Source organism: Monodelphis domestica, chromosome 2 (genome assembly GCF_027887165.1).
Source record: "Monodelphis domestica isolate mMonDom1 chromosome 2, mMonDom1.pri, whole genome shotgun sequence".
Taxonomy (NCBI): Eukaryota; Metazoa; Chordata; class Mammalia; order Didelphimorphia; family Didelphidae; genus Monodelphis; species Monodelphis domestica.
The window spans coordinates 223230237-223253132 of NC_077228.1; the positions used below are offsets into that span (position 1 = coordinate 223230237).

General features: G+C 34.6%; 1 protein-coding gene across 8 annotated transcripts in view; it reads left to right on the top strand.

Moving 5' to 3' along the window:
• LOC100029087 (ATP-binding cassette sub-family A member 10) overlaps nt 1-22896 on the top strand; it is a 142161-nt gene that overhangs the window by 43342 nt on the left and 75923 nt on the right. For 7 of the 8 annotated variants that reach the window (XM_007482723.2, XM_056817226.1, XM_056817228.1 and 4 more), the window contains 7 exons: nt 1838-1948; nt 2382-2557; nt 2745-2864; nt 3212-3350; nt 3915-4005; nt 7810-7949; nt 8751-8867. In XM_007482723.2, the coding sequence (XP_007482785.1) occupies nt 1838-1948; nt 2382-2557; nt 2745-2864; nt 3212-3350; nt 3915-4005; nt 7810-7949; nt 8751-8867 (894 nt within the window). The remainder of the gene's footprint in view (nt 1-1837; nt 1949-2381; nt 2558-2744; nt 2865-3211; nt 3351-3914; nt 4006-7809; nt 7950-8750; nt 8868-22896) is intronic. The other variant, XM_056817227.1, reaches the window with a different exon arrangement.

The window sequence follows — 22896 nt, forward strand, 5'->3', positions numbered from 1 at the left end:
TTTGATCTTCACAACTTTGCAAAGTAGGTACTATTATTATAACCACTTTATAGATGAGAAAATGGAGCCAAACAGAGGTCAAATGACTTCCTCAGGGTCACACAGCTACTAAGTGACTTCCTGACTCCATGTCTAGAGTTGTATTGACTGTATATTTATGGAATCTCCTGTTATGTGCAAGACACTGAATGAGGGATACAAATCCTAAAACAACAATATTCCTTGTTTATTTCCCATCTTAATGAATTTCAGGGAATTTATATTCTAAAGTAAACAACATGTACATAAATAAATATATAATATATACAACATTATGAGTCAGTAGTCATTTTTAATGATAGAGAAATCATTTAAAAACTGGTGGGAACAGGAAAAAAAGTCTTGTTTATTAGATAATACTACATTATGGCTTAACCTTGAAAATAGTTAGGAATTCCAAAGCACAGAGTAGAAATTGGGTTCAATGTTATGGGAACCTGACCTCTAAAGATAAGGGTCAGAATCTTTTTATTATTTTGGTGTCTTTACACCTAGATTCTGGTTATTTATACCTCTACACCAGAGCCCTGGAGAACTAATTTAAAATATGGATTTGGTTTATGGATTATTATAATAATAATAACAATAGCTTCCATTTAAATAGTACTTTAAGGTTTGAGAAGTCCTTTATAGATATTATCTCTTTAAATCCTCACAAGAACCCTGGAAAGTAGATATGATTATTATCCACATTTTAGTGATGAGTATCTGAAGCAGATAGAAATTTGCCCATGGTCCATAGCTAGTGTCTGAGGGCAGATTGAATGCAAATCTTTTTGTCTATAATTTCTTCACTCAAATATTAAGACATAAAACATTTTGAGAGATTTATAAATGATCATTTCATTTTAATCTTGGTTTTGCACTGTCCAAACAACATCTTCAAGGTTTATATCTTCTGGCAACCAAGAGAAGGCTTTAATGTTTACTCTTGTCAGTGATTATCTTCTTTTCCATGAAGAATGTAGATTTCACTGCCAATCAATTCTGACTGTGGGACCTAGGAACATCCAACCTCTTAAACTCATAAGGTTACCTCCAGTGATAGAAAGTCCATCTCAGGATCATTATTTGGTCACCTATGTTCAAGGAAAAGAAACAAAATTGGAAGAGGAATTTATGGGTTAAAGAGTCAGCAAAAACAAAACAAAACAAAATAAAACAACTAACTTTTATCACAGCCATATTGTCATGGCTTTCAGGGAGAGACCTCCCTAACTCACAGGAAATCTGAAAGAACCCCAAGCCTTCTATTTAGTAGCATGGAAGAAGTGATTGAAAAAGGAAATTGCCTCCTATGAAAGTCTCCTATGAAATTAATATCTAGATGGCAATATACTTGGCTAAAATTTAGATCATGATCAAGTGAAAATGCTGCATCAGTTTCCATGGGAATGGCTCTTTCTAACTTAGTGGCCAGTCCTTATTGATACAATCTCCTACCCCCCAGTTGGAATTTCAGGGGGCCAAGGGATTGCTATACCATCCCAAAGTCCTTCAACATTGAGCACATGCATCCCCAGAAGGGGTCCAGAAGATCTGAGTTCAGGTCCATGCGTACTTCTTGGAATGAGCTGTAACCTTATTCTGGTATTTTTGAAAATGATAATATCAGATAAATACAGGGTCAGTTTAGTTTCCCCTATTCCAAATTCCATTATCTTATCTCTCCTCCATACACTGTCCCTTCTCCCCAAACCTTCATACCTGTCATGCCTACTGGAATGGAAGTCACATAAATTCTATTCCTAATTCTAACATCTTAGATTAAAGGTAGATTCTTCTTTTTTAATTGAAGGTTTGCTACTTGATATCTATGAAGGCCAGATCACTGCAATACTTGGCCACAGTGGAGCTGGAAAATCAAGCCTCTTAAACATTCTTAGTGGACTGTCAGTTCCAACAGAAGGTGAGAGAATCATTTCATGAAGACAGATCAATCAATAATTGAGAGCTCATTCAGGAGCCAGTAGATAGCATTCTCTCAAAGTAGATGCTTCCTAGAATGTATTAGAAATTTATCTGAACTGTTCTTTTCCTGAGTTATGCAATTTTCAATGGAAAAAATGTTTTTTAATTTAATAATTCCATGAGGATAGCTATCCTCAGCCAGTGGATATTTCTGTGAAAATTAATATTTGTGTAAGTATGATCTTGCACTATCAATGATACAATTATCTGTGTTTTAAAATAATTCTTCTTTAAAATACTGATTATTTAAAAATATATTCATCATTTAATATGTTTTGGAAACTGATGCAGCATTTTCACTTGATCATGATCTAAATTTTAGCCAAGTATATTGCCATCTAGATATTAATTTGTATTAACCTCTGTTTTAGGTTCAGCCACCATCTATAATAATAAACTCTCTGAAATAACTGATTTGGAAAAAATAAGGAAGATCATTGGTGTTTGTCCACAATGCAATGTTCAACTTGACTTTCTTACTGCAAGAGAAAATCTCAGGCTATTTGCTAAAATTAAAGGGATTCATCCACAGAAGGTAGAGAAAGAGGTAAATGAGAATAAGAAATTTGGCTGTGTGGCTCCTTATTCCTGACCTATTTCTAGTCTATTATTTAAAAGCTATTAAATGTACAAAATTTAGAGAAGGAAGTCCTCTCTTTATAACGAATAGTAAACAGAAAGTGGTTCACCTAAAGCATTTTGGGTTTTTTCATCTAGTATCCTCTCTTGGGTAGGTACAGAGAATTTTAACACAACTGGAAATGAAAAATATTCAAGATATCATTACAATAAACTTAAGTGGTGGACAAAAAAGAAAGCTATCCTTTGGGATTGCCATTTTAGGAGATCCTCAGGTAAGTGTTAACAGACTTAAAAATGATTGAGACTGACATAGTTGAAACTATCATTACTAATTCATGATTTTTTTTTTTGTGATTAGAAATGAACAAATAGATATATACTAGAATTCAATGTATTGTTGTTAAGTCCTCAGCACCTCCCCCCTCCCAGCTAGTAAATATCAGAGGACTAATATACAGTTTTTAAAAATATATTTTAAGGATTATTTTCTGAAAGAACTTGTACCTCAAATGGAAAACACTGAGGTTTGCCCAGTGCTATTGCAATTTAACAGCTATTATGTGAAATTCGATTTAACTGTTTACCTGAATATTCTTTTACATGTTTTCTTCCTTTTCAGGTATTGCTGTTAGATGAACCAACTGCTGGACTAGATCCTTTTTCAAGGCATCAAGTATGGAACCTTCTTAAGGAGCGAAAATCAGATCGTGTGATCCTCTTCAGTACCCAGTTCATGGATGAGGCTGATCTCCTTGCTGGCAAGTATTGCTTTCTTTTTGCTATCATAGTCAGGAATTGGGCAGATCAAGGAATGACAGATATTAGCTAAGCCTCTGTCTATATTGATAATCAAAGTGAAATGGAACAAGAGAGTTTTGCTTCCAATCCATCTATGTATTTTCAGTTATCACAGTATTTTTGACTAATAGTGAGATTTGGCTTCCTCTAGTGAAGAAATTCCACCTCCTCCCACCCCCCACTTCAATTGGAAAGTAATCATATTGAGACATCTAGATAATACCAAGGCATATTCATTTGGAAAAGAATGTTATTTTGCAAGTATCCAAAGAAGAGAACATGGCATGATTGAATTTTTTTTCCTCAAAAACTGTTGCATAACACAAAAGGTTAGAAAGATGTCCCAATTTAGCATGTTTTCCCAAAACCATTTCAGATTGTATTCTATGTTTTAAACTTTAAAATATAATCAATAAGTTAAATGTAAAGGGACTATTATTTTTGAACCTGAGAATTACATCTGGGCTAACCCATGAAATGAAAGAACCCTCTAACCTAGATCCCATTTATTTCTTTTTGCTCAGATCGGAAAGTGTTTATATCTAATGGGAGGTTGAAGTGTGCAGGATCCTCACTGTTTCTGAAGAGGAAATGGGGGATTGGATATCACTTAAGGTACAATACTAATGGGAAGTGTGGGCTCAAATATAATGCAGCTTTATATAAGGCAAGTATTTGATGAACTTTTTTTTTTAATAAACATTATTTTATTTGGTCATTTCCAAACATTATTCATTGGAAACAAAAATCATTTCCTTTTCCTCCCCCCCCCCCACCTCTCCCATAGCTGACGCATGATTCCACTGGATATCACATGTGTTCTTGACTCGAACCCATTTCTGTGTTGTTGGTATTTGCATTGGAGTGTTCATTTAGAGTCTCTCCTCAGTCATATCTCCACCCCTGTAGTCAAGCAGTTGCTTTTCCTCGGTGTTTTTACTCCCACAGTTTATCCTCTGCTTGTGGGTAGTGTTATTTAGATCTCTGCAGATTGTTGAGGCACATTGCATTGTCCCTAATGGAGAAGTCCATTACCTTCGATTGTACCACAATGTATCAGTCTCTGTGTATAATGATTTCCTGGTTCTGCTCCTTTTGCTCTGCATCACTTCCTGGAGGTTGTTCCAGACTCCATGGAATTCCTCCACTTTATTATTCCTTTTAGCACAATAGTATTCCATCACCAACATATACCACAATTTGTTCAGCCATTCCCCAATGGATGGGCAGTCCCTCATTTTCCAATTTTTGGCCACCACAAAGAGTGCAGCTATGAATATTCTTGTACAAGTCTTTTTCCTTATTTTTGATGAACTTTTTTTAAAAAAGAAGAATATTCCAACTACTCTTATCAGAGGACCATTAAAAAACAACAACTCATAATTTCAGCATATGTCATCTGGCTGTTTCATCTGGAGTTTCTTTGCCTTTTGGAATATATCATTCTTTCCCACACAGTATGTGCGGGGGTGTTCAGGGAGGACTGCTCATCCACTTTTGGTGTCTATCTTTCACCCAATTCTCACCTATGGTTTCAAGAAATTGTAGTATGCACAGCAGCCACAACTTAGTAAAAGCCCCTTGGTACACAGGCTAAACCAAGTTGAGGGCAACTGATAAATCTCAAACTCATCAGTGAATTAGAGGATGTCTAACCCAAACATGTGAAGACTTTTCCTGGTAGTGTGGGCAGATGAAAACTATGTTCCAGAGGCCATGATGATAGCTGAAGTGGGCATTGCAGAGCACTTAACACTTGGTGAGACACCAAAGACACCAAGGTCAACCATTGCATCTCAGGCTATCACCTGTTATCCTGACTGTTTTCTTGCTACTGGACTTTGATGATTCTGTAAGAAAGAATGAAGCTGATGACTTTGTTCAACTCTGCCTCACTTAAACCAATTCACTGACAAATCAATATATCACCCTATGATGTTGCTGGTCCTCTTTAAAATGAAGGCCAAACAAAATAATTTGTTGTGGGTGCAGGATAGTTTTGTGATAATGAAATTCCTTTTCATTTATATTTGAATGTCATTCTACTCATCTCTTGCAGAAGTTATTGCTTTTCATTGTAAGTGTTAAAGTTAACCATTGTATGCCTTAGAGTTTGGAACATGTGTTTTTTTTCCCCTTTTTTCTTTTTCTAGAGGCAATCTGTGGATTCTTTTAACTGTGCTTTGTTTTCCATATTAAGAAATTCTAAGTGGTTTTCTTATATTATTTCTTTCATTTTAAGATTTCTGACTTGTAATGTTTTTCTGGGAGGTCTTTGCTGCTTAAGTTATCTTTAAGTTATCATCTTCTAGATGAACTCTTTTTTCTTACATAGAAATCATGAGTATTGTTTAACATAATTTAAACATTTTCATTCCTATATCCATTGTTCTTTTTTTTTTTGCTTCTTTGGAAAGAATTGCCCTTGTGAATTTGGTTTCTCTATTTTTCTAATTATTTTTACTATTCAGGGCATAAATCCCATGATTTGGTTCCTTCAAACTTCTCAAAAGATTTTAATTTCTCTTTTAAATCATTCTGAAAGATTTGACTATATTTCCATGATCTTTTGGAAATCTATAGAGTTCTGGGCTTCATTAAATATTGGCTCAATTTCCTTTGTTAAAATGTTTTTAGAGAAGCTTATAATTTTTGGATATTTTGGTCCTCTTCCAACTTTAGTATCTTCTCTCTTCATTTGTCTGTATTCTATTTTTAAATTTAATTTTCTTCCTTTTGAAATATTTGGTGCATTTAGTCTTTTTGCCCCTCCTTATATTGTCCCACTTATCTTCTGACTCATGTTTCAATGGTCTGTTTATCTTGGGCTTGATCATAAAGTTGTCTCAGTTTCTTCCTGCACTGGGGGATTTAGTTTTTACTAGTATTGGTTGTTTTTCTAAGTAACTTCTGGGGTGTCAGGACTAGCCCCAGCTGTATTCCAGGCTCCTTTCTTTAAGACCTGTTGAGTTAAAGAACTTGGCCTCAGTCCTGGTTGTTTAATTTTGTAACTGTGCTGAATCAGCATCTGATGCTTTTTTAAGTGTTCTAAGAGGTCTGGGTGGGCATTCTAGGCAGAGCTGCTCAATTCTTTTCTTCTATTATCTGTCAAGAAGAATGACTCTTGGATTTAAAAGGACAGAATGAAAATAGGGAATCAATATTTAAGATAATAGTAATAATAATAGCTAGTTTCATATCTTCAAGAGAGGAAATTATTATCATTTTACAGATAAAGAAACTAAAATTGAAAGTTCTTCAGTGACTTTTAATCAGGATAATACAACTAGTAAGTGTTTAAGGCAGGATTTGAACTCAATTTTTCCTGACTCCAAATCCAGCATTCTACATACTTCACTAAAGAGATGCCTCCAAGAAAAACGGGTAAATAATTCAAGAACACCTACATTATGTTGAAAAAAATATATAAATGTATCATTTTTCTCAACTCATTGTCAGTGCCTTTTGAAAGATTCTGGAGAATGGGAAAGGGAACTAGAAAATTGTAGTCTTGGAGAAGATTAAATGTCCCATTTTTTAAGAAGAAAAAATAGAGAGTACGATTTATGGGTCATTGGAATTTCCTTTAGTTCTTGAAAAATATCTAGAAAATATTATTCAAGATATAGTCAGTGATCATAAATGGCAAGCAATACTTCAGTATGAATTTATTTCTTTTTCATATTATTACTAGGTGAAAGGAATGCAGTAGATATTTAGACTTTAGCAAAGTTTTTTATAAAGTCTTTTATAAGTGATAGATATAGTACAGAAGTTTATACAGAGATGAAGTGCAGGAGGATAAAAATATAATTCTTATATCACTTTGAGATTGGGTCAGCATTCATGACTAGAGAAATATTTGCCTCACTTTTCCTGTGATAGTCAGACTCTATCTGGAATATTTTGCTTATTTTAGGGTGCCCCATGTTAAAAGTGACATTGATAAGCTATAAAGTGTCCAGAGAAGAAAGATTAAGATGAAGAATAATACACCATTTGATGGTTTGTTGAATTAAGAATGTTTATGCAGAAGAGAAAAATGAATGGGGAAAACAAAAGTGGTCTTCAAATATTTGAAGATTTATACAATGGAAGAAAGACTGGACATTTTTTCAGAGTCTCAGAAGGTAGTGGGTTGTAAACCTATAAGAGGTGTATGGACATTGTGTTTTTACCAATGTAATACAGACTTTTCTTGCAAAAATTGTTTTTTCTACTTTCTTTATAGTTAGAAATGCTTAGTAAAATATTGTGCTCTAAAAATGATGCTGTACATTCAATTCAATTAATTAACACTAAATGTTACTGTGTTCAGTAAGTGCCTCTTGATAATGGTATCATTGAATAAAACTTCCAATGACATATATATATATATTATATATATATATATTTAAATTCTTTTTTCCCCAATACCAGTTTGCATAGGAATGAAATATGTGATCCAGAAAAAATAACAACACTCGTCAAACACCACATCCCTGATGCCAAATTAGCAGCAGAGAGTGAAGAAAAACTTGTATATACATTACCTTTAGAAAGGACTAATAAATTTCCAGGTAACTTATTCCATGGATATGAGAATGAAAATTAGAAAATATTGTTAATATGAATTTGATAATTTCTGTCATTTTATAGGCTTAGATCCACAATGTATATGAAATGGATTAGGTCTTACTATGCCTAAAATTAAAACAATCTAGTACTAGATGAGAAGTGGTACATGGACGGTGTTATCCATGGCCCAAATACCAAAGGTTCTTTTAGATATGGTAATATGAATATGTGAAGAAGTAATTTTGACAATGTGGGGAGCTTCTGATGAGGGGATTTACTGCACCATCACAGACAGCATCTCATCCATCCCTTAGTAGATAAATCCTAGGAAGTTATTAGAAGCCAATGGAATTAAAATGGTTTGCTTAAGACCACCCACCTAATAGTAACAGAAGCAGAATTGAAACCGAAGTCCACTAAATGCAGGATGCCATCCTAAGCTTGAAGAATTAAGGGAAAATTCTAAATAGCTGACTATGGTTTGGACTGATAAAACATACTAGTATTTAACCTTTAAATATACATTTAAATGGAATCTAAAAAAAAGATTTGAGATGAGAAACAAATGGGAAAGTGTTTAGTATGATACATCTGAACAGAAATCGACAATAACAGATAACAGATAATTTAAAGAGTAAAACTACATCCTCTGAAAAATTTGCATTGGATGAATTCTTTTGCATGTTTAGATCATCACAAATATTTTCTCCAAATTATCCTAGGCTACATTTTTTAAAAAAGAGTAGTACTTATTATTAGACTTAACAATTTATTTTTTATCTTCTTAATCCTCAATTCTTTAGATCTTTACAGTGATCTGGATAACTATTCTGACCAAGGAATTGTGAACTATGGTGTATCTGTGACAACTTTGAATGAAGTATTCCTACAACTAGAGGGAAAAACAACAGATGAATCAGGTAAAACAAAATGAAACAAAATAATTTCAGTAACCTCTAGATAAAAAAAAAGATATCTGTAATCTAGGATACATAAATTTCTTAGCTTAATTCTGCCTAAAAATATACTATTTCACAAACATTGTTGGGTATGTTGGGAACAACCATAGTTGTTTTAGGACTGGATCTAAGCAAAAGTAGATAATTATTCCTAGTGTTTTTCCTGCAACTAAACTTAAATTTACACCTTTGCAATCTTAAACTGTTGCTTTTTGTTCAGGGTTGCATAAACAAGTCTAATCTCTCCCTCATATGACAGCCATTCAAATACTTAAATTCAATTCTCATGTCCTTCTCCCAATGCCCCCTGAGTCTTCTTATCTCCAAGCTTAATATGCCCCATTTTTTCAGTGAAATCAAATTCCTTCACTATCACAGTTGACTTCTTTGGAACATTTCCCAGCTTATCAGTGTCCTTCTTAAACTGTGGCATTCAGAACTAAACACAGTTCTTACTCTGATGAACGAAGGGTGCTGTGGGATTTTTGTTGTTTTCAGTCATGTCCAAGTCTTTGTGACCCTGTGGACCATACTATATGACTTTTCTAAGTGAAGATACTGGAGTGGTTTGCCATTTTCTTCTTCAGTGGATTGAGACAAGCAGAATTTAAGTGACTTGCCAGAGTAACATATTTATTAAATGTCTGAGGTTGGACTGAACTCAGATCTTCATGAACTCCGGAGCAGCACTTTATCCACTGAGCCACCTCCTACCTCATGAGACACAATGGGATTTATTATTTCCCTATTTCTAGAATTCATGATTTACAGATAGCTTAAAATTGTATTCTTTTCTTTGGCTTCCATATCACACTGCTAACTCATTTTGAATTTGTAATACACTAAAATTTTGATTTTTTTTCAGAACTATATCCCTTCCTCATTTTATACTAGTGAAGTTGATTTGTGTGCCTGAGTTAAATACTTCACATTCATTCCTTTTGAATTGCATTTAATTTGATTTATCCCCATGATCTAATCTGTTCAGAAACTTTTAGATCCTGACTGGGTCATTCAGTGTTGTTAGCTATCACTCTTTACTTTGTGTCACTAGCAAATCTGATGAGCATGCATGGCATCTATGCTTTTATTCAAGTTACTGATAAAATATTAAAAAGTATAAGGCAGGGGAAGCTAGGTAGAAAGTCATGCCTGGAGATGGGAAGTCTCTGCCTTGTAACTGATACTAAGTTTAGATTCTGGGTCAGAAGGTAAAGGTTAAAAAAAAGGGTTAAAAATTAGAATAAGCAAAGATCATTAGAGTACTCCACTGGAAATCTTTTGCCACTTGTACTAATAAATACACCTTGAATCTGACCATTCAATCAGTTCTAAATTTACCTGCCTGTATAATAATCTAATCAACATTTCCCTATTTCTTCCACAAGAATAAAGTGAAATTTTTATTTATATACATAATATATATTTCCTCCATAAGAATAATAGAGATTATTATCTAAAGCTTTGCCTAAATTTAAGTAATCTATACACAAAGCATTCTCTTACATACTGATTAATACTCCTCTTAGCAAAAGAAATGAGGGTAGTCTGATATAACCTATTCTTGATGAAGCAATCCTGAATCTTTGACATAATTGTCTATTTTTCTACATTGTCCTCAGCCACCTTCCTAATGATCCATTCTAGAATTTTTGCCAGAATCAAAATCAAACTCACTGCCCAATAGTTTGTGGATCCTATTTCTTTATTTATCTGAAGATCCAGACATTTGATTTCTCCAATCTGTTGTACTTCAATTTTTCGTTATCTTTTAAATATCACTGGAAATGACTTAGTAATCACATCTATCAGTTCTTTTGGTATCTAAAGGAGTGATTCATTAACTTGAATTTATCAACTTGAATTCATTAACTTAAATTTATGCTTTCATACATCTCCCTCTTTGTCATTTTTTCTGTTTTTCCCCCCAATGTCAAGGTCATTTTCCTTTGCAAAGAAAACATAAATTAGATAAGAATTAAGCATCTCTGTATTCTCTGTTGTTACCAACCTGTTTATCCAAGTAAATTTGCTCTTTAATGATCATCCTTTTTTTTCTCCCATGAGAACTAAGCAAACAAGCAAAAAAGTCCCAAATAACCAACAAACTTTGACAATCTAACCTTATTCTAAGTTGCAGCAGAAACATGCCAACAGGATCAAATTAACTCCACAACCTCAATTGTTTCTTTGAATCTTGGGAAGACAGGCCAGGACCATGAATTCAAGAGCTTCAGAAAAAGCAACACTGTCTAGACTCATTGTCCTGCTTCTAGCATGGCCCTCAAAGCTATTATCAAGGCAAGGCCCCTTATTAAGAAGAAGTCTATTATCCCACTATCAACTATTATTAATTGTCAATGATGGACAGCTCTAGGAAAAGCAATAATTCTCTCCTCTCACCCTGATGATTAAATGTTATTTTCAGTCTGGCCCTTATAGTCGTCGTCCAGTGAAATAATTCTTGAGAACATTTAAATTGTCAATTGCTTCTAAATCTACTACAATTTCTGTCTCTTTAGCAGCCACCGAGGTTTGGAAAAGAAAGATTTTTATTACCAGAGTTCATGGCACTTGGTGTCAAGATTTTGTAAATTTTGCTTCAGTATAAGACACAGATATGGTTTTATCAATGGAAAGATATATTACCATGGGATCTTTCCTTCTGAATCACAGCTCCTGAATGCATTGCTTCCCTTTATTAGAATATGAGTTTATTGAGAATGGGGACATGCTTTTTTATTAGTATCCCCAGCATTTGATGCAATATTTTCCATACAATAAGCACTTAAAATATTTTTTTATTCACTCTTCCTCAAATGTGTTACTTGTAAACAACAAATAGTAGGATTCTGGTTTTTAATTCGCTCTGTTATCTACTTCCATTTTATGGGTGAGTTCATTCCATTCACATTTAGAGTTATGATTACTAACTGCATATTGCCCTCCATCATATTATTCCTTTTAGATCCTGCTCTACTCCCTTTCTCTCTGTTTCTTCTCACCAGTATTTTGCATTTTTGTCACTCCCACCCCCACCCCAATCCCCTTACATCCAATTCCCTCCCTCTTTCCTTATCTTATGCCCCTTATGTTTCTCTGCAGGGCAAGACAGAATTCTGTACCCTACAAGTATACTTGTTTTTCTTTCTCTGAGCCAGTTATGATGAGAGTAAAGTTTAAGCATTGCCCATCACCACCCTTATCCTCCCCTCTCTATAATGATTTTTCATGTCTCTTTTTGTTATACAATTTACCCCAATATACCTCTCCCTTCCCTTTTCTCTCAGGGCAACCCTCTCAGCCCTTAATTGAATTTTTAACATATCATCCATATGCATACATATCATATTCACATTTACATATACATGATGTCATCATAATCAGCTAACTTTTCCACTTTCTTTCTGATTGAATCCTTTTATCTTCTCTACTACTAAGAGTAATTTTTGAAAATTATAGAAATTCTCTTTCTGTGAAGATATATAAACATTTTGACCATAACGAGTCCCTTAAATTTTTACTTTCTTATTTACATTTTGGGCTTCTCTTGTTTGAACTTCAAAATTTTTGTTTAGGTATGGTTTCTTCAGGAATGTTTGGACATCTTCTATCTTATTGAATGTTCATTTTTTTTCACTGAAAGAATATACTCAGTTTTGCTGGATAGGTTACTCAGGGTTTGTAAACCCAAATCTTTTGCTCTACTGAATATCATATTACATGGTTTTCAATTCTTTAATGTAGAAGCTGCTAGGTCCTCTGTGATCCTGATTGTAGTTCACTGGTATTTGAATGGTTTCTTTCTGGCTACTTGAAGTATTTTCTCCTTGACTTGGTGGCTAGTTAGCTATTAAATTCCTGGAAGTTGTCATTGGAAGATTTCTTTCTGGAGGTGATCTGTGAATTCTTTCAATATCAAAATTTTTTAGGTCTTGTAGTATGATGTCCAAGATTTTTTCTTGATCATGACTTTCAGGAAGTCCAATAATTCTCAAATTGTCTCTCCTAGATCTATTTCCTAGGTTAGTGGTTTTTTCAATGAGACATTTCATATTTTCTTCTGTTTTTTCATTACTTTGATTCTGCTTTATTTCTTCTTGATTTCTCATGAAATCTTTAGTTTCTTGATGATCAATTCTGATTTTTAAGAGCTAATTTTCCTCTGTCAGTTTTTGGTCCTCCTTTTTTCAATTGACCCATTTCTTCTTATATCACTTTCATTTCTCTTCCCCACTTTTGCTCTGTCTCTCTTAATTAGTTTTTTAAGTCTTTATTTGAGCTCTTCCAGATTCTGTGTCCAATCCATAGTTTTCTTTTGGTCTTTGCATGTATTTTTCTTTGTTTTCACTGTCCCTTTATGTGTTTGTACTTTGCTCTTTGTCTCCATAAAAATTCTTTAGAGTTAGGTGCTTTTTTGTTGTTTGCTTATTTTTCCTATCTAATTATACATAGGCTCTGTTTTCTGAGCAGTTTGGATACCCTCTTGAACTTCAGTCCTTCCTTGATGCTATTTTTAGCTTATTATTTGGGTTTTTACCAGTTTCAGTTCTTATAGTCTGATCTGATGATCTGAGGGCTGAGGGCTATGAGAGTCCCCTCCCCCTGCTGATTCAATTGACCCTTGAGATGTTGATGGCTTAAGGACTTGCCTCAGGCTCGGGAACAAGCTTTGGATCTCATTCTGAGCTTGATCAGGTCAGGGGCTGATCAAATTCTAGCCCCAGGCTTATGCTCAATTTTTTAGTCTCACTGTGTACTTGTTATAATCAGACACACCCTTGATTGCCTTGTCCTGGAGCTCTGCTCTTAGTTTTGGTCAACGAGATTCCATTGTGGGGATCTGTGAACTGTGCCCTCACCCCCAAGTGTGAACTATGTCCTCATCACAAGCCCAGACTAGGATTCCTGGTTTCTCTCTGGGCTCTCAAGAATTAGCTCACTTCAGTCCAGACTGTTCTGGGCTGTGACTCAGAACTTCTCCACAGGTTTGAAATTTCAAGAGGTATGGATTGGCTTGTACCACTATTTACCCAGGCAGGACCTCAAGATCTGAATGTTGTCTTGATTTTAAGTTCCAAACATGTGACAATAGATGACGGGTAAAGGGGTATGGCTTGCTCTTCCCTCCTTGCTATTGTAACAGTTAAAATTTAGGAATTTGAGGCAGGTAGAAATTAGTTTCTCTCTGCAAGGAGTATTAAATTTTTAGAGGCTTATTAAAGGTTAAGGATTAAAGAAAATACAGGATAAGAAAACACGTGTCTAGGCCACAGAAAGGCCTAGACAAACCTCACCTACATTATGAAAAGAGCCACATCTGCTCCAAAATGGAAGTCCAAAAGACCCCTCATTAGGCGGAGAACTCCTTTAAATAATCATTTGTTCTCGCCCAGGCGAGAATTCAGTGTGATTACAAAGCACTCTGGGGAAGTGGAGCAAATGATTCGGGGGATTGGAGTCCTGGACTCAAGTCTATTTTTACACTATAGCCTCTTACTGGCTCTGCTCCTCTCACCAAGTGTCCCAGATGTTCTCAGCCTTACCTTTTGGTTTTTTATTTTCTTGAAAATTCTGACACTCTGTCTCCTTGTTGGTTCTTTCACTCCTGTATTAGTTTTGTGGTGGTATTTTAAAATTGGTTGGAGAGGATTCTCGTGACAACACAGAGCAGTTCTGGTTCACTTTGTCATCATAGTTCCTCCCCTGGAAGAAGTCCCTTTTTTCATTCTGTAAAGATTAAAATTTAGGGGAGACAGGGAGACTGGGGAGACTGAAATTAATTTCTCTCTGCAAGGAGTCTTATATTTTTTAGAGGTTTATTGAAGATTAAGGATTAAAGAAAATACAGGATAAGAGACACGTGTCCAGGCCATAGAGTGGCCTAGACACAACCTCACCTACATTATGAAAAAAGCCAGGCCTGCCCCAAAACGGAAGTCCAAGAGTCAAGAGAGCCCTCAAAAGCCTTTGAATCAGCTTAAATACCTTCTTGATCTCGGCCCAGGTGAGATTACAAGGCATTCTGGGGAAGTGGAGCAAAGGCTCGTGGGGATTGTAGTCCTGTATTCGAGTCTATTTTTTACAATTCATAACATCATTCACTTATCATTCTTTACACTATTTTTAAAGAGCCTTTTATTTATTCTATTCCCAGGCTCTGCTTTTATCTTTTATATATTTCTTTTTAAAATCTAAAAATTGTTTTGTAAATTTCTTGTGCATACACCTGTCTTTTTTTTTTTTTTACAAATGCTATTTTTTCTACTCATTGGAATTATTTCCCCTGTGCCTTCAGAATTTTGTTCATGAGCATCTTCCTTCTAGGTTGACTTCGGAAGTATTTAAATCCTTGGGATCCTATCTGGTTTCCTTTAAATTTCAACTAAAATCACACCTCCTATAGGAAGCCTTTCCTGATTTCTTTCAATTCTAGCGCCTTTCTTATTTTGATTATTTCCAAATTACTTTACATCGAGATCATCTGCACATATTATTGTGAATGTTTTCCTCTCCATTACACTGTAAGCTTCTTGAGAGTAGAGAGTTTCTTTTACTCTTCTTTTGTCTCTCTAGCACTTAGCGTGGTGTCTGACAAATAGTAGGTACTTAATAAATGTATACTGACTGCCTGATTGGTTTGTCTATCTTTCTCCCTTAGAAGACTGCTTTCTTAAAATCTATAGTTCAGTACTATATTATGCCCAAATGTCCTTTCTGACAAATAGTATGACTAAATAAGTAAAGGCAAAGAAACACTTTTATTTTTATATTTAATTTTAAGATTTTTATTAATAGAATTGCTCTCCCCATATCAAAGAAAGCACTATCTGAGAAATAGATATGAATATGTAGGTTATATTGTGTAATTATAAATCTTGAACCTTTGGATTTTATCTCTCAGAATCCTTTTCCCTTTGTCCACATAGTGTCCTTATGTATTGTACATAAAATTTTGCTGTAACCCCGCCTTTTTAGCTCTCTTCCCGTGCTTTCCTCCTGGCTCTCTTCCTGTCTTTGGCAGTCCGGGAAACTCTCTCTTTGCTAATGCTATCATTTTCCTTTTTCTTCAAGCTATTAATTAATAAATTCTTATAAGAATATAATACTTGGATTTTAATTTTTAATCTTATAATGTCTTCCATGTTTCCATTTCTCAGTTCATTTTCTGGAGGTGAGCATTCACAAGTTATTCTTCAAATATTAAAACTGTAGTTGTTTATGATGGTCTCTTGATTCTACTTGTTTCACTTGTCATTAACTCATGCAGTTTTTTCCAAGTTTAAAAAATTAATCTTCTCATTGTTTCTTATAGTTTAGTAGTATTCCATCATGATCATATACCACAATTTGTTTATACATTCCCCAATTGATGGACATTTCCTTAATTTCCAGTTCTTGAATACCACAAAAAGAGCTGTAAAAATGTTTTGGAACATATAAGTTCTTTTCCTTTTTTCCTGATTTTCTTGGAAAATATCCTAGGAATGCTGTTGCTCAGTCTAAAGGTATACAAAGTTTTATAGCTCTCTGAACATAATTACATATTGATTTTCAAAATGGTTAGATTAGTTAAAAGTTTCATTAACAGTGTATTAGTGTACTCACTTTTCCACATCTCTAACATCTAATCATTTTGCCCTTTTATTATTTAAACCAACATGATGGGTGTGACATGGTACTTCAGAATTATTTTGGTTTGAATTTCCCTAATCATAGAGCATTTTTTCATTTACCTCTCTTTGGCTTTGATTGCTTTATCCAAAAACTGTCTATACATATCTTTTGCCCATTTATCAATTGAGGAATGGCTCTTCTTCCCATACATTTTATGAGACTTCTCTCTGAGAGACTATCCATGAAATGCCATCTCCCCCAATTTTCTGGGTTTTTTTCTAATCTTGGCAACATTTGATTGATTTGTGCAAAATGTTTTCAATTTAATGTACTCAAAATTATCATTTTATATCTCAAAATGCTTTCTCTCTTCTTGACTCATAAATTCTTCAAATATCCACAAATGCAATAGGCAACATTTCCCCTGTTCTTTTAATTTGCCTATGATATATACTTTTATTTCTAGATCTTATATTGATTTTGTTCTTATCTTGGTGAATGGTATAAGATACTGATCTATACCTTGTTTCTGCAAAACTACTTTCCAGTTGTCTCAGCAATTTTTACCAAATAGTCTAGTCCCAATAGCCTAGATCTATACTTTTGTTGAATACAAGGTTACTATAATCTTTTACTGTTTGTTTGAATGTCTGTTCTGTTCTACTGATCTATCTTTCTATGTCTTTCTTTCTTTCTTTAATTTTTATTTGGTCATTTCCAAACATTATTCATTGGAAACAAAGATCATTTTCTTTTCTCCCCCCGCCCCCCACCTCTCCTATAGCCCATGTGCAATTCCACTGGGTATCACATGTGTTCTTGATTCAAACCCATTTCCATGTTGTTGGTATTTGCATTAGAGTGTTCATTTAGAGTCTCTCCTCAGTCATATCCCCTCAATCCCTGTAGTCAAGCAGTTGCTTTTCCTTGGTGTTTTTACTCCCACAGTTTATCTTCTGCTTATGGATAGTGTTTTTTAGATCCCTGCAGATTGTTCAGGGACACTGCATTGCCACTAATGGAGATGTCCATTACCTTCGATTATACCGCAATGATCAGTCTCTGTGTACAATGTTTTCCTGGTTCTGCTCCTTTTGCTCTGCATCACTTCCTGGAAGTTGTTCCAGTCTCCATGGAATTCCTCCACTTTATTATTCCTTTTAGCACAATAGTATTCCATCACTAACATATAATTTGTTCAGCCATTTCCCAATTGAAGGGCATCCTCTCATTTTCCAATTTTTGGCCACCACAAAGAGTGCAGCTATGAATATTCTTGTACAAGTCTTTTTTCCTTATTATTTCTTTGGGGTACAAGCCCAGTAGTGCTATGGCTGGATCAAAGGGAAGACAGTCTTTTATCGCCCTTTGGGCATAGTTCCAAATTGCCCTCCAGAATGGTTGGATTAATTCACCACTCCACCAGCAATGAATTAGTGTCCCTACTTTGCCACATCCCCTCCAGCATTCATTACTTTGCATAGCTGTTATGTTAGCCAATCTGCTAGGTGTGAGGTGATACCTCAGAGTTGTTTTGATTTGCATCTCTGATTATAAGAGATGTAGAACACTTTTTCATGTGCTTATTAATAGTTTTGATTTCTTTGGCTGAGAACTGCCTGTTCATGTCCCTTGCCCATTTATCAATTGGAGAATGGCTTGATTTTTTGTACAATTGCTTTAGCTCTTTGTAAATTTGAGTAATTAAACCTTTTTCAGAGGTTTTTATGAAGATTGTTTCCCAATTTGTTGCTACCCTTCTGATTTTAGTTACATTGGTTTTGTTTGTAGAAAAACTTTTTAATTTGATGTAGTCAAAATTATTTATTTTACATTTTATGACTCTGTCTAAGTCTTGCTTGGTTTTAAAATCTTTCCCTTCCCAAAGGTCTGACAGATATAGTATTCTGTGTTCACCTAATTTACTTATAGTTTCCTTCTTTATGTTCAAGTCATTCGCCCATTCTGAATTTATCTTTGTGTAGGGTGTGAGGTGTTGATCCAAACCTAATCTCTCCCACACTGTCTTCCAATTTTCCTAGCAGTTTTTATCAAATAATGGATTTTTGTCCCAAATGCTGGGGTCTTAGGGTTTGTCATAAACTGTCTTGCTGAGATCATTTACGCCAAGTCTATTCCACTGATCTTCCTTTCTGTCTCTTAGCCAGTACCAAATTGTTTTGATAACTACTGCTTTATAGTATAGTTTGAGAACTGGGACTGCAAGTCCTCCTTCCTTTGCATATTTTTTTCATGATTTCCCTGGATATCCTTGATCTTTTGTCCTTCCAAATGAACTTAGTTATGTTTTTTTCTAATTCAGTAAAGAAGTTTTTTTGGTAGTTCAATAGGTATGGCACTAAATAAGTAAATTAATTTGGGTAGGATTGTCATTCTCATTATATTAGCTAGTCCCACCCATGAGCAATCAATGTTTTTCCAATTGTTTAGATCTAGTTTTAGCTGTGTGGAAAGTGTTTTGTAGTTGTGTTCATATAGTTCCTGTGTCTCGGCAGATAGATTCCTAAGTATTTTATATTGTCTAGGGTGATTTTGAATGGTATTTCGCTTTCTAATTCTTGCTTCTGAAATGGGTTAGAGATATATAGAAATACTGATGACTTGTGTGGGTTTATTTTGTATCCTGCAACTTTGCTAATGTTGTTGATTATTTCGAGTAACTTTTTGGTTGATTCTCTAGAATTCCTTAAGTAAACCATCATATCATCTGCAAAGAGTGATAGCTTGGTCTCCTCATTGCCAATTTTATTACCTTCAATTTCTTTTTCTTCTCTAATTGCTACTGCTAGTGTTTCTAGTACAATGTTAAATAATAGAGGTGATAATGGGCATCCTTGTTTTACTCCTGATCTTATTGGGAAGGCTTCTAGTTTATCCCCATTGCAGATGATATTTGTTGATGGTTTTAGATATATATTGTTTATTATTTTTAGGAAAGGCCCTTCTATTCCTATACTTTCTAGTGTTTTCAATAGGAATGGGTGTTGTATTTTATCAAAGATTTTTTCTGCATCTATTGAGATAATCATATGATGTTAATATGGTCAATTATGTGGATGGTTTTCCTAATATTGAACCATCCTTGCATTCCTGGTATGAATCCTGCCTGGTCATAGGGGATGACCCTTGTGATGACTTGCTGGAGTCTTTTTGCTAGTATCCTATTTAAGATTTTTGCATCTATATTCATTAGGGAGATTGGTCTATAGTTTTCTTTCTCTGTTTTTGACCTGCCTGGCTTTGGGATCAGTACCATGTTTGTGTCGTAGAATGAATTTGGTAGAACTCCTTCTTGGTATATTCTGTCAAATAGTTTGTTTAATATTGGGATTAGTTGTTCTTTGAATGTTTGATAGAATTCATTTGTGAATCCGTCTGGAACTGGGGATTTTTTCTTAGGGAGTTCTTTGATGGCTTTTTCAATTTCTTTTTCTGAAATGGGGTTGTTAAGGTAATTTATTTCTTCCTCTTTTAGTCTAGGCAATTTATATTTTTGTAAGTATTCATCCATATGACTTAGATTGCCATATTTGTTGCCATATAATTGGGCGTACTAGTTTTTAATGATTGCCTTAATTTCCTCTTCATTAGAGGTGAGGTCTCCTTTTTCATTGTGGATACTGTCAATTTGGTTTATTTCTTTCCTTTTTTTAATTAGACTGACTAGTACTTTTTCTATTTTATTTGTTTTTTCAAAGTACCAGCTTCTAGTCTTATTTATTTAATCAATAGTTCTTTGACTTTCAACTTTATTAATTTCCCCTTTGAGTTTTAGGATCTCTAATTTAGTCTTCATCTGAGGATTTTTAATTTGTTTGCTTTCTAATTTTTTAATTTGCATGCCCAATTCATTGATCTCTGCCCTTCTTAATTTGTTAATATATAAACTCAAGGATATAAATTTCCCCCTGACTACTGCTTTGGCTGCATCCCATAGGTTTTGAAAGGATGTCTCATCATTGTCATTTTCTTCAGTGAAGTTATTGTTTCTATGCTTTGTTCTTTAACTAACTGGTTTTGGAGAATCTGATTGTTTAATTTCCAATTAATTTTCGATTTACCTCTCCATGTTCCCTTACTAATTATTATTTTCATTGCATTGTGATCTGAGAAAGTTGCATTTATTATTTCTGCTCTTTTGCATTTGTTTGTAATGTTTTTATGCCCTAATACATGGTCAATTTTTGTGAATGTACCATGTGCTGCAGAAAAGAAGGTATATTCCTTTTTGTCCCTATTTATTTTTCTCCACATGTCTACTAACTCTAATTTTTCTAAGATTTCATTCACTTCTCTTACCTCTTTCTTATTTATTGTTTGGTTTGATTTATCTAGTTTGGATAGAGGAAGGTTCAGGTCTCCCACTAGTATAGTTTTTCTATCTATTTCATCCTTGAGTGCCTCTAGTTTCTCCTTTAGAAATTTGGATGCTATGCCATTTGGTGCATACATGTTGAGTACAGATATTTCCTCACTGTCTATACTGCCTTTTATCAGGAAGTAATTACCTTCCCTATCTATTTAAACTAGATTTATTTTTACTTTGGCTTTGTCGGATATCATGATTGCGACTCCTGCCTTCTTTTTGTCAGTTGATGCCCAATAGATTTGGCTCTACCCTCTTACTTTCACCCTATGTGTATCTACCTTTCTCATATGTGTTTCTTGTAGACAGCATATGGTAGGGTTTTGGACTCTAATCCCCTCTGCTATTCACTTGCGTTTTATGGGTGAGTTCATTCCATTCACATTCAGAGTTATGATTACTAGCTGTGTATTTCCCAGCATTTTGATTTCTGCTCCTTTACCTGCCTTTTCTTCTTTCACTATTTCCTTCTACACCAATGTTTGCTTTTGAACAGCGCCCCCCCTTGTTCCCACCCTTATTTTACTTCCCTTTCTACCCCCTCCCTATTTATCCCCCTCCTTATTTTCCCTGTAGTCTTTCTAAAATTAACCCCCTGCTCTCTCCCTCTCTTGTACTGCTTCCCTCCCCACCAGACCGTTTGTTACCCTTCTACTCCCCTATAGGGTGCAAATCTATTCTCTGCCCCCAATGGATTGGATTGATTTTCCCTCTTTGAGTCACTTTCAAAGCACGTAAAAGTTGAGTATTTCCTGTCTCTGACCTCTTTATCCTTCCAGTATATTGATGTTCTCCCCCCTCCCACCATGAGCTTCTTTATGACATATAAATTTACCCCCATTTGTTTCTTTTCACATTTCTTTTAATATTAACCTATTTTAAACTCTAATTATATACATATATATATGCATACTCATGCGTATGTATTTTTGCATGCATATATCTATATACCTATTTATGTCTTGTCCTTTCATCCTATACAGTTTGTTGCTGTTCCCTCTAAGTATACTTCTTTTTGTTGCCCAGGTAATAACAACAGTTTTTAAGAGTTACCAATGACCTCTTTTCTTATAGGGATACATATCATTTTAACTTATTGAGTCTCTTAAAATTTTGTTTTTGTTTTTGTTTCCCCCCCTCTTTTTTAATTACCTTTTGATGATTCTCTTGAGTTCTGTGCTTGGACATCAAATTTTCTGTTCAGGTCTGGTCTTTTCTTTACGAATTCTTAAAATTCCTCTATTTTGTTGAATGACCATATTTTCCCCTGTAAGAATATAGTCAGTTTTGCTGGGTAGTTGATTCTTGGTTGTAGACCTAGTTCCCTTGCTTTCCAGAATATCGTATTCCATGCCTTTCTTTTTTTCAGTGTGGATGCAGCCAGATCCTGAGTTATCCTCACTGTGGTTCCTTGGTATCTGAATGACTTCTTCTTGGCAGCTTGTAATATCTTTTCTTTGGTCTGATAGTTCTTGAATTTGCCTATAACATTCCTGGGTGTTGTCAGTTGGGGATTAAGTACAGGAGGTGATCTGTGGATTCTATCAATCTCCACTTTTCCCTCTTGTTCAAGGATTTTGGGGCAGTTTTCTTTAATAATTTCCTGTAGTATAATGTCCAGGCTTTTTCTCTTGTCATGGTCTTCTGGTAGGCCAGTAATTCTTAAATTGTCTCTCCTTGAATGATTTTCTAAGTCCTCTGTTTTGTGAATGAGATGCTTCATATTTTCCTCAATTTTTTCATTCTTTTGGTTTTGTTTTATAGTGTCCTGCTGCCTTGTGAGGTCACTCGATTCTAGTTGTATTCTGGTTCTTAAAGACTGGATTTCATCCTTAGTTTTTTGGTCGTTCTTTTCCTTTTGGTCGGATTTTCTTTGGAGGTCATCTTTCATCTTCTTCACCTCATCTTTCATCTGCTTTGCCTCATCTTTCATGTCCTTAGCATCATTTTCCAGCTGGTTGATTTTGGCTTTCAAGACACTATTTT